Raw genomic sequence first — 12,889 nt, 5'->3', positions numbered from 1 at the left:
ATATATTAACATATCTGCTTTCTACATCACTTTGGAAATTATTTTGCATATGTTTTTTTAAAATCAGACTCCAAGGGCAAGACCTTCAGGCTGTTCAAGCCGGTGAGATCCTCTGGTCGTACCGAAGGCACACTCCAACCTGGGTTTCCCGACGGCATGAAATGGATTCAATGATAAATCCCATTGAGAGTGGCGGGATCAGAAGATCCTGCCGCCAGTCAATGGCTAACGGAGGGCCGCGTCCCACTGCCGAGAAACACATTGCACGGGGACGGGAGGCCAGAGAATCCCCCCCTTAACGTTCACCATCAGTGGATAAAGTTACATTTCAAACAACTGAACACCTCTCTCTGCTGAGCTCAGTGTAGAAAACACTGAACATTCAGGCAAAACATTTATCATCACAGTACATGATCTACTATGAGAATCTGGAAAGCTCAAAATATGGTTTTCAAAAGACCATTCCGGATTACCTGTAGGAACAGACATTGATAAATGACAAGGGAGGCAATTTCTTTCATCTTACCTGGGCAGAAATCCTGAATTCACCATATTCCTTCATTAGATCCTGAGTTTCTTCAGTAGTTTCCCCAGCAGAGGTATGTGTGGAGAGGTAATATTCGCCTGTTTCTTGGATCCAGTCCAAAGCCTGTTGAGTGTAAAGCAATAAGCTCAATGTTCCACTGAAAATGGGAAAGCTCTTTGCTCAAATTCAATGGCATCAGATTTTGTTTTAGAAGATAAAGCTCGAGCCACACAAGAAATAAATGAAATTAAACATGTAAACACAGAGCATAGCTAACTATGTAAAACAGTGTATTAAACTTTGCAATGTATTCCAACAAGTCCTTCCCTACTTTTACAACTAGCAACCACATCTTCACAGAAAGAAATGAAAAAAAGTATGAAAGATATAAATTTTACTGCGCTATTGTGGTGTTAAAAGTTTGCATTCCAGGCCATGATTTCCACCCTTAGTATTGTTAATAGCAGAAGATCCCATAGATGTAGCATTTGGTTTTTGAGACAGTAATCCCTGCTAACAGGGACTTCCAAAGAATGCAAAGACATTATCAAGGCTTCAAGCTAACAGTCACCAAAGGACATGATAAAACAGGTGAGGTACATAACACATACTTGTTTGGCACTTCTTTCAAACACCACATATTGTTGGCATTGATCTAGTCTCCTCTTTTTCATTGTCCAGAAATGAAGAACTCTGTTCTCCCTTTGGAGTAGCTCACTTAGGATAGCTGCAAAACAAAACAACAATGTGGTCAGCTCCTCAGATTCTGATAGCACATGTGCCTATTTCTTTAGTTAATACGATTAACTGCTTCCATTCACTCAACAATGAAAGAGAATTCAATCACACCGTAGTCAAACATGAACCGTTACAATTGGGAAGTTCAGTGGCAGAAGTCAAATGCAAAAGTGGGTTAGAATTCAACACGTAGGTGTAAAGTGCTGCAGGATGAATCACCGGAAATTCATCCAAATATGCCCTGCGGATGACAATATTAAATCAGGTACTTTACAACAGCAGAAATTTCAGTTAGTTAGAATTATATGCAATAAAACCCTCACAGTATGAAGGAGATAAAATCAACAATAATAACAAGACAACAAAACAAAATCCAACCATTGGACAGCAATCCAAAGTTATAAAATCATTTTCATTGTTTTTTTTAACTGAGAAGGTACTGAATGAAAATATATATTGCCGATTTTCTGAGTAACACTGGTGGATTGTAAGTGAACCATTCATGCTTTGTAGACCCAGACCCACCTTTTACTTGCTGCTCAGGGCCTCTTGTGTGAGCAGCCACACCAGGCATACTCACATTGTTCCTGTGAATGTACTTCAAAAATACCTCAGCATTCCTGCGCGCAAGAGTGCAGGCCTGTGAACACATAATCAGGTGGTTATTTCTGACAGCTCAACAAATTTCATGTTTCCCTCAAACTGATCACACCAGCCACTGCTCTTCCAACTCATTCATTCAGTGTTTTCCATACATTATACAGTAGGAGCGATTTATAAGGCAAGTATGGAGCAGCCAACCTTTCTGACAACGTGCTCAGGAGGGTCAAGCACTCCAGCCTGAAACAGGAAGGAGACTGATTACAAATATGAATTGGGTCCGAAGCCAGTTGTAGGAATCCATCTGCAATTTTCAAGTAGATATGGCGAGAACGCGTGCAACATGTGGTCTGCGTATTTATACCAGGTGGTGAGCAGCCTAAACAGCAGGAACATTCATTAGACCAATCCAAAAACAACCTGCCTCAGTACTTGGCAGCCCCTGTGGTCACTTCCAATCTACATCCAGGAGGCAGCAGGCCCGACTCCAAACCCCCCTGGAATGCAGATCATGCCATTTGGTTTCTCCCAAGGAGGACGCAGCAGGTTAGGAAATTTCCTAACTCACGCTATCCACCCTCAGGAGTGAAATTTCCAGGCCCTACAGAGAGAAGCAAGAAGAGATGAGATGTTGGATTCGTTGGAGAGCCAGTCTTAGCATAAGAATAATAGATAAGTAGAAAGACAGAAACAAAAAAAATTCAAGAGCCAAAGAGAGTAATTTCAGAAAGAGAATGGAAAGAGGGAGAAGGATTGCAAAAGAGCAAAGGGGTTAAAAGAGTTAGTTTTGACTCAGAGAATTGAAAGTACAAATATAATGGAAAATAAATTATGATACTAATCAAATAACTCGTTGTTTATTTGTCAGTTATTCAGCTGGAAATATTTAAAGCCAATGGGTGTGATCTACTGACCAGGCTGCACCCGAAAAGCAACGCATTGGGATCTACCTGGCTCATCACGCCTCGTGGGATCTAACGTGATCTCACGAGACATTGCGATGTAGTTCCCGCCCATTGTGGGTGGGAATGCTTTTTGGCAAATCTGCATATTAATGCGAGATGGCTAGCCTCACTTTTATATCCAGTTCCCTGAGGTAACCAAGGCATTGGGATCTACTCCCCCTGGGCGAGTGCCGTTCAGTACTGGTCTCCTCAGTACAGGAAACGGGACTAAGTGTGGCCTCGGCCACGCATTCCCTGCTGAGGCCCCGTATCTAACCCAAGTAACATTTGTTAGCGCTGCGAGCGCTGGGAAACATGCAGTTAAATGCGTTCACTATCGGCCTCTTCCGATTTGATTTAATCACGCACCTTATTTTCTTTTTACCAACCACAGTATTTAGCCTAAGGGAAAGAAGGATCCAAACTGAACAGGATATTTTATTAATGAGCAGTATCCTTAAAATGATTAAATATCATTAAACAATTTGATAGGATGAATGTCGTGAAAATGTTTCCATTTTTGCAGGTGACTCGGGTTAATGGACATAAGTATATGATAGTCACTACTAAGTCCAAGAGGGCATTCTGGAGAAATGTCTTTACCTCGTGAGTGATTAGAATGTGCAACTTGTGATCACAAGGAGCAATTGAAGTGAATAGCAGAGGTGCATTTAAGGGGAAACAAGGTAAACACCTGAAGGTGAAAAGGATAAAATCTATGAAATGTTGTTGTTTATTGGGCGGCAAAGTAGCACAGCGCCAGGGACCCGGGTTTGGTTCCAGCCTTGGGTGACTATGTGAGTGGAGTTCTCTCTGCATGGGTTTCCTCTGGGTGCTCCAGTTCCCCCCCACAGTCTAAAGAAGTGCAGGTTAGTTGGAATGGCCATGCTAAAATTGTCGCTTAATTTCCAAAGATGTGGAGGATATGTGGGGGACGGGGTTACAGGGATAGGGTGGGGGAGCGAGCTTGGTAAGATGCTCTTTCGGAGGGTTGGTGCAGACCCAATAGACTGAATTACCTTCTTCTGCACTATAGGGATTCCATGGATTGCAAGTGGAATGGAATATAAAAGTAGGGTTGTTTTGCTACAGTTGTACAGTTGTACAGTTGTTGGTGAGACCACATCTGGAAGATTGTGTACAATTTTGGTCGCCTTACTTAAAAAGAGATGGGAACATTTTAGAAGCAATTCAGAGAAGGCTGACATGGCTGATACCTGGAATGGGAAGGTTATCTTATGAGGAAAGGTTGGGTCAGCATCCATTGGAGTTTAGAAGGCTGAGAGCTGATCTTATTGATACAAACAAGTCCTGAGGCAATTTGACAGGGTGGATGCTGAAAGGATGTTTCCCCTTGTGGGAGGGTCTGTAGGACTAGGGACACAGTTTCAAAATAAAATGTTTTCAATTTAAGATGGAGATGAGAAGAAATTTGGTAGGCCCGATCTAATAATAATAATCTTTATTAGTGTCAAAAGTAGGCTTACATTAACACTGTAATGAAGTTACTGTGAAAATCTACTGGCTGCGACGCGCTTGAACAGGAGCATGATATGGCCAGTAGATGCCGGATGAAGGCTCCCACGGGCTTCCCGGCAGTCAGAATTCCGGCCATAATGGCCGTGACCAAGCCAGGCTCGCTGAAGTCAGTTTTACCTCCCGGGATGTACTGGCTTCCCCATGGAGGCACCAACTGGGCGCCGTGGACCAGACGGAACATCACCCAGCGGTATCTCCTGGGCCACTGAAGGCCCGTGGGTGGCCAGGTGTAGTGCAAGATGGCACCCTGGCCCTCCCTCTGGAATGCGGGCACCCTGGCCCTCCCTCTGGAATGAGGGCACCTTGGCCCTCCCTCTGGAATGAAGGGCACCCTGGCCCTCCCTCTGGAATGAGGGCACCTTGGCCCTCCCTCTGGAATGCGGGCACCCTGGCCCTCCCTCTGGAATGCGGGCACCCTGGCCCTCCATCTGCAATGCGGGCACCCTGGCCCTCCCTCTGGAATGCGGGCACCCTAGCCCTCCATCTGCAATGCGGGCACCCTGGCGCTCCCTCTGGAATGCGGGCACCCTGGCCCCCCCTCTGGAATGCGGGCACCCTGGCCCTCCCTCTGGAATGCGGGCACCCTGGCCCTCCCTCTGCAATGCGGCACCTTGGCCCTGCTACCCTGGCAAGGCCAAGGTGCCCAGGTGGCACTGCAAATTCAGCAGGAGCACTGTCATGGTGCCAGGATGGAAGTGGAAGGGTGCCTGGGTGCCAGGGTGGACCTGCCAAGGGTCAGGGCCTGAGGGGGACAATGCCCGTGAAAGGAGGGTGGAGGGGGTTATGGAGGATGGGGGAGGAGTGGAAGGCAGGTATAAAGGTGCATCTGGGAGGTTGGAAGAGTTGAAGAGGGGGGTCCTTGAAGAGGGCATGTAAGGAAACGTGAAGGGTCCTGAAGAAGGAGGGGCCCCAGGAATCCCATAGTGGGGTGTCCTTACGGGGGGGGGGGGGGGTGGCTGGGGAGAGGTGAGTGGGGTAATGCCCATGTGTGCGGGGGTTGACATTGAGTGGGGGGTGGGGGACCCACTGTAGCACAATCAATCACTCATGAGGCAAGAAGAGATGAAGTCAATCGATGGCTTTATTACGCAGACTTGTTCCCCAGCAGCTCGGTTACAGAATGCGGCTGCTGGGAGAACCCGGGTTCTTGTACTCCGCCTTACTGGGTGGAGCCAGCAGGCGGCAGATCCAATCAGGACCCAGTGTCTGTCCACCAATAGCCTCTCGGCTACACTGGGTACCGTACTACCCCTAATATATACCACCACATTCACCCCTTGTTAAAAAAGAACCCGGCGGGGTGGTGGGTCGCATGGTGGTAGGGGTTTACAAGGTCTGTACTGGGATTCCATTAACACCGTGGCTATGCATCGATATTAACGGTTAACTATTTACAATGCCGCTTTTACTCGGCTACTGAATTATTTACAGGTCTTGCTTTGTCACGCAGGTTCAATGAGTCGAGTGGGTGCCCTGGTCGTCCTTGCCGTTCGTCTCAGCTCCGGTGGTGGTGCAGGCGCTGGCTCGGGCACTGTCGTCTCTGGGAGCATCGCGATGTTTGTTCCTGTTTCACTACTCCTGGGCGGGCACGGGAGGAGGACCGATCCACCCGGGAAGGGAGCAGCTGTGGGGTGTGCCGGCGGGAGGGTTGGTGATGGGGGGGTGTGGGGAGCTCCGGCGGGCTCCATGTCCCGCAGGGAGACCATGTCCTGTCGGCCGTCGTGGTATGCCGTGTAGGCGTATTGAGGGTTCGCATGGAGGAGATGAACCCTCTCGACCAACGGATCCGATTTGTGCGCCCGCACATGCTTTCGGAGCAAGATGGGTCCTGGGGCTGCCAGCCAGGTCGGAAGTGACGATCCGGTGGAGGACCTCCTAGCGAAGACGAGGAGGCGCTCGTGAGGCGTTTGATTAGTTGTGGTACACAGCAGCGACCGGATGGAGTGGAGGGCATCCGGGAGGACTTCCTGCCAACGGGAAACTGAGAGACGCCTGGACTGTAGGGCCAGTAGGACAGTATTCCAGACCGTACCATTCTCCCTCTCTACCTGACCGTTCCCCCCGGGGTTGTAACTGGTCGCCCTGCTCGAGGCGATGCCCTTGCTGAGCAGGAATTGACGCAGTTCGTCGCTCATGAAGGAGGACCCCCTATCGCTATGGATGTAGGAGGGGAAACCGAACAGTGAAAAGATGGTGCAGAGGGCTTTAATGACCGTGGCCGCGGTCATGTCGGGGCAGGGGATGGCGAAAGGGAAACGGGAGTATTCGTCAACCACGTGTAGGAAGTACGTGTTGCGATCGGTGGAGGGGAGGGGGCCTTTGAAGTCCAGACTGAGGCGCTCAAAGGGACGGGAAGCCTTTATCAGGTGCGCTCTATCTGGCCTGAAAAAGTGCGGCTTGCACTCTGCGCAGATTTGGCAGTTCCTGGTGGCTGTTCGGACCTCCTCGACGGAGTTGGGGAGGTTGCAGGTCTTCATGAAGTGGTAGAACCGAGTGACCCCCGGGTGGCAGAGGTTCTCGTGGAGGGCTTGGAGATGGTCCACTTGTGCGTTGGCACATGTGCCGCGGGATAGGGCATCGGACGGCTCGTTCAGCTTTCCAAGATCTCATAATTATATGTGGAGAGTTCGATCCTCCACCGCAAGACCTTGTCGTTCTTGATCTTGCCCCGCTGCGCATTATCGAACATGAAGTCTACCGACCGTTGGTCAGTGAGGAGAGTGAATCTCCTGCCGGCCAGGTAATGCCTCCAATGCCGCACAGCTTCCACTATGGCTTTGGCTTCCTTTTCCACCGAGGAGTGGCGGATTTCTGAAGCGTGGAGGGTACGGGAGAAAAAGGCCACGGCTCTGCCCGCTTGGTTTAGAGTGGCCGCCAGAGCTACGTCGGACGCGTCGCTCCCGCTTTGATGCGGCTGAAGGCCTGGCGGGCCTCTGTCGACAGGGGAAAGACGGTGGACTGAATTAGCGGGCGGGCCTTGTCCGCCCACTGGGGACCCACTGGGCGTAATGAGAGAAGAAGCCCAGGCAGCGTTCCAGGGCTTTGGAACAGTGAGGGAGGGGGAACTCCATAAGGGGGCGTATGCGTTCAGGGTCGGGGCCTATCACTCCATTACGCACTACGTAGCCCAGGATGGCTAGACGGTCGGTGCTAAACACGCATTTGTCCCTGTTGTAGGTGAGGTTCAGGGTGTTAGCGGTCTGGAGGAATTGTAGAGGTTGGCGTCGTGGTCCTGCTGGTCATGGCCTCAGATGGTGACGTTGTCGAGGTACGGGAACGTGGCCCGTAAACCGTGCTGGTCAACCATTCAGTCCATCTCCTGTTGGAAGACCGAGACTCCGTTAGTGACGCCGAATGGAACCCTTAAAAAGTGGTAGAGCCGCCCTTCTGCTTTGAAGGCTGTGTACTTGCGGTCACTCGGGCGGATGGGGAGCTGATGATATGCGGACTTAAGGTCCACGGTGGAAAAGACCTTGTACTGTGCAATCCAATTGACCATGTCGGATATGAGGGGAAGAGGGTACGCATCTAGTTGCGTGTACCTATTGATGGTTTGACTATGATCTACGACCATCTTCTGCTTCTCCCCGGTCTTTACAACTACCACCTGAGCGCTCCAGGGACTATTGCTGGCCTGGATTATGCCTTCCTTCAGCAGCCGCTGGACTTCAGACCGGATAAATGTTCGGTCCTGGGCGCTGTACCGTCTGCTCCTAGTGGCGACGGGTTTGCAATCCGGGGTGAGGTTCGCAAACAAGGAAGGAGGTTCAACCTCGAGGGTCGCAAGGCTGCAGATAGTAAGTGGGGGTATAGGGCTGCCGAATTGGAACGTTAAACTCTGAAGGTTACATTGGAAATCTAACCCTAGGAGTGGGAGCGCAGAGGTGGGGGAGGACATAAAGTCGGTAGTTCTTAAACTCTCTCCCCTGCACCGTTAGGTTCGCGATGCAGAACCCTTTGATTTCTACGGAATGGGATCCCGCTGCCAGAAAAATCTTTTGGGTACTCCGGTGGATTGAAAGAAAACAGCGTCTTACCGTATCCGGGTGGATAAAACTTTCCGTGCTCCCAGAGTCGATCAGACATGGCGTTTCGTACCCGTTAACCAGCACCGTCGTCGTTGCCGTTTGGAGCGTCCGGGGCCGCGACTGGTCCAGGGTCACTGAAGCCAGTCGCAGTTGCTGCATCGGGGCGTTTTCTTCAGGCCCCGTGAAGCCGTCCATAATGGGATCCTTGGCTGTCAGCCAAGATGGCGGCGTCCACGGATCGCACGCGGTCGGGGGCGGACAAAATGGCCACGGCCATGAATCGCACGTGGCCGGAGGGTCGCAAGGTGGCGCGCCCATACCCCCGCATGGAGTCCGGGACCACAATTGGCGGCGCCCGTTGGCCGCACATGGATCGTTGGGGGGGGGGGTTGAGTCTATGGTCCCAGTTCTCCCCCGGAGATTGCGGCGACCCCCCCGGGACTGGCACACCGCTGATTAGTGTCCCTTCTTGCCGCAACGTTTACAGATGGCCGAGCGGGCCGGGCAGCCCTGCTGGGGGTGTTTCGACTGGCCGCAGAAATAGCAGCGGGGTCCCCCCGGGTGGTCTGGTGCTCTGGCCACGCAGGTTTGCGGGGGGTGCCGGGGAGGCGGTCGCGGCGGGGGTCCACGGAGCCCAAGGGGCTGCCGCGCGGTCGGGGGCGTAAACGCGGGCATTCTGCAATGCCACATCGAGGGAGGCCGCAAGGGCCCGTGCTTCCTTGAGCCCCAGTGAGTCTCTCTCCAGCAGTCGCTGGCGAATTTGGGATGAGGTCATACCTGCTACGAAAGCATCCCTGATTAGGAATTCCGTATGTTCTTTAGCCATCATCGGTGGGCAGTTGCAGATCCTTCCCAATATTAGCAGCGCGCTGTAGAACTCGTCCAGCGATTCTCCGGGGATTTGCTGTCTCATCGCGAGTTGGTGGCGTGCGTAGACCTGGTTTACGGGCCAAATGTAGATCCCTCTCAGCATGGTGAGCGCTGTCGGGAAATCCTCCGCGTCTTCGATGAGCGTGTAGATCTCCGGGCTCACCCTGGAATGCAGGACCTGCATTTTCTGGTCTTCTGTAGGTCTGCCGGGGGCCATTCGGAGGTATCCCTCAAAGCACGCTAGCCAGTGTTTAAACGTGGCCACTGAGTTTGCTGCACGGGGGCTGATTCGCAGACACTCCGGGGCGATCCGGAGCTCCATAGTCCTTTAAAGTGTGTGTAATAAATTGTAGCACAATCAATCACTCACAAGGCGTGAAGAGATGAAGTCAATCGATGGCTTTATTACGCAGACTTGTCCCCCAGCAGCTCGGTTACAGAATGCGGCTGCTGGGAGAACCCGGGTTCTTATATTCCGCATTAATGGGTGGAGCCAGCAGGCGGCAGATCCAATCAGGGCCCAGTGTCTGTCCACCAATAGCCTCTCGGCATCACTGGGTACCGTACTACCCCTAATACATACCACCACACCCACAAGCTTCGAGGTTGGGGCACCATTTCAAAGTGGCAGACCAATCTCGGAGTTCAGCTCCACAGTGCCGAAAATAATTCAAAGTGTGGGTTAAACTGGTGAAAAACTCCTCAGGGTTCAAAGAGTGACTAAGGGCGCGATTTAATGGCCGTGCTGCGCTTAAGAAGGAGCGCAACAAGAACGTTAGACCGCGGGAGAGGCCCAAAACGAGAACCACACCGAGCATCGATCAGTTTGCGTAATGAGAAATCAATAATCACCACTTAAGGCTAATCTTAGAATTTACAGTGCAGAAGGAGGCCATTCGGCCCATCGAGTCTGCACCGGCTCTTGGAAAGAGCACCCTACCCAAGGTCCACACCTCCACCCTATCCCCACAACCCAGTAACCCCACCCTACACCAAGGGCAATTTTGGACACTATGGGCAATTTAGCATGGCCAATCCACCTAACCCGCACATCTTTGGACTGTGGGAGGAAACCGGAGCACCCGGAGGAAACCCACGCACACACGGGGAGGATGTGCAGACTCCGCACAGACAGTGACCCAAGCCGGAATCGAACCTGGGACCCTGGAGCTGTGAAGCATTTGTGCTATCCACAATGCTACCGTGCTGCCCTCAATTGTATCTTCATACAATGGGAGCAACCCCCTATCTAAGGTCTTCCCGTGATCTAAGCCCACCCCCAGTAAGTGGTCACGAGGGCGCTGATTAGTACGCCATTTTAAAAACGTGAAGCTAACAGAAGGGCTGCTTGGGGGAACCAAGGAGGTGAGTAGCCATCTTTTCTCCCGGGCAATGAGCCGGGGGCACTGAGGTTGATGCCTCAGTGGCTTTGGAGGAGGGCCCCTGGGGCAGGTGGGGAAGGGGGGGGATCTTAGTTGGGAAGGCCTGCCATTGGTTCGGAGGGGGGGGGGGAGTTTGCGGGGCAGGGGTTGCAGCCGCCCATAGCTTGGGGGGAGGGTGGTGAAGATGGGTGTCTCAGCGCCTTCGGGTCCGCCATGCTAACCCCTGGACAATGTGTTCCAGTTCCAGGGGTAACCCCAATTGGGGAATGGAGGGGGTTATGCGGAGGTAGACACTGCTGGTTATCTGTCTCACACCTGTGGTATTATTATACATGCCAGTGAAGGGTTAATAAAATGTACACAGAGGGCCATTAGAGGGAGCTAGTCTCAGAAGTATATAAGAGATGATGCAGAGCCTTGTGGGACAGAAGGCTGGAGTAGGTGGTAGGAACAGGAGCTGGCAAGAAGGACTGAAGACAGTGAGAGAGCAAGAGAGTAGTTTATTATGTTAGTGAGTTAGTTGTAGGTGAGTATAGTGAGTATAGTTTATGTATGATCAATCAACTGTTTGTTTCTTCGGGATAAGTTTCCAGTCCAGTTAGTAGTGTTTAATAAAATAGATTTGTTGGTTTACAAGACTCGATCAACACGATACATCAAAGCCATCCAGATAGAGCAAGGCAGAGAACAACACAACACTCTCTTCAATTCCTTACAGATATTACACGTAATGGATGATATCTTGGACCCTGCGGCAGCTGCCCTCGTGGTGCTGCTGGCATACCAGGTGGCCAGACAACAGAGGAGGCAGCGCCAGCAGCATCGACAGAGACTCGAGGCGGCGACCCACGTGCACGTCCCGCCCCACACCCTGAGGACCCGGCCGCCCGTCAGGTGAGGGAGGGACCCAGAGGAGGAGGCCAGCAAGGGTCTAAGGTGTACAGCTGTGTCTGGTCTTTCGAACAAATGATGGACAGCGTGTGCCACAGGAGACTCCACCTCGACAAGGAGATTGTGCGGCACCTGTGCCATGTCCTTGCGGACTTGGCACCACATTGAGGAGGAGGATACCCGCTCCTGGTGGTCATCAAGGTCGCCGCAGCCTTCAACCTCTCGCTTCCGCCTCCCCTTTCGCCCAATCCTTCCCCCTCCCCCAGCTTCCACTCTTCCCCCCTCCCTCCTGCCCCGTTCCACCCTCCCAGGGTCTGTACAACATCACTCCAGGGTGGTGGACCTGTGTCGACACTGTCAGCGGATCACTGTTGAGGGCAGGAGGGTGATGAGAACCCGCTGAGTGCCGAGCGCTGGTGCTCCTCAATCCATGCCACAGGCTGACTCCTGACACCCAGGGCCTCCATGTCTGGGGAATTGGGGAGGGGATTGGTGCTCGGCCCGCATTGCGAAAGAAAGTGCCAGAGGCGTCACATTTCTCGAGTGCAAAGTTTTTTAATGCTGTACATATGTGTCCCCAATCCCCTGATGATGCCACCCAACTCTCCTCACCCCTCCTAACCCCTCCCCACCCCCGTCACACCCTCTCCCCACTTGCCCCATCCCCTCTCCTCCCCCCTACCCCCCACAGTGCCCTCTCAGTGATCCTTGACCTGCTTAGCCTTCCATGCTCCACCGCTGAGCCGAGGTGTGCCCCCAGTCCTGTGGCCGATATCCCTGACAGGTGTCCTCTGGGTCCCCCTGGTGCACTTGCCGGTGGCACCCAGCACCCATAGGGCCCTGGGCTTCACTTTGGTATAGAGGGGCAGCTGGATTAAGCCCCGGCTGCCTCTGCGTCATCTGGTTCTCCCAGCCCTGGCGGCTCCCCAACGCCTGCAGCACAGTATCGATGCCCTTGTGATGCTCCTCAGTGACTGGAACATGCCCCGCAGTGCCTCGGCAATGCCCACCTGAGACAGGACACCTCCTCCAGCGACCGTGACATGCTCTGCAGTGCCCATCTGAGACTGGGACACTTCCCCTAGTGACCGGGACATGTTCTGCAGAGCCTCGGAAATGCCCAAGTTGGACCAAATGGCCTCTTTCTGTGATGTATATTCCATACAATATAGATTTCTATGTCAATTAAAACATTTATCGAAAAACAACCTTGTCAATAACTGACTATTTCATTCAGGGAGGGTACAGATTGGTTAGTGTAGGAATTTGGAAAATATTCCACTGTTGCAATTGGTTTCAAGTTTTGAGATTTGGATTGAGGTACATTGGTGAAGTATGGGGATTTACTTTAATTTAAAACCTCCTGAAGTA

The 12,889-nt window shown here is 52.1% G+C and overlaps 1 protein-coding gene across 3 annotated transcripts in view; it reads right to left on the bottom strand.

Moving 5' to 3' along the window:
- The window catches only part of kalrna (kalirin RhoGEF kinase a), a 1,210,365-nt gene that overhangs the window by 490,037 nt on the left and 707,439 nt on the right, over positions 1-12,889 (bottom strand). For all 3 annotated transcript variants that reach the window (XM_072475613.1, XM_072475615.1, XM_072475625.1), the window contains exons 19-21: positions 1,790-1,904; positions 1,138-1,253; positions 527-649 (exon numbers count right to left, since the gene is read on the bottom strand). In XM_072475613.1, coding sequence (XP_072331714.1) covers positions 527-649; positions 1,138-1,253; positions 1,790-1,904 — 354 coding nt within the window. The remainder of the gene's footprint in view (positions 1-526; positions 650-1,137; positions 1,254-1,789; positions 1,905-12,889) is intronic.

This window comes from Scyliorhinus torazame, chromosome 2 (genome assembly GCF_047496885.1).
Source record: "Scyliorhinus torazame isolate Kashiwa2021f chromosome 2, sScyTor2.1, whole genome shotgun sequence".
NCBI lineage: Eukaryota > Metazoa > Chordata > Chondrichthyes > Carcharhiniformes > Scyliorhinidae > Scyliorhinus > Scyliorhinus torazame.
The sequence above is the reverse complement of the archived record's forward strand: the minus strand, read 5'-3'. Positions and strand labels throughout refer to the sequence as shown.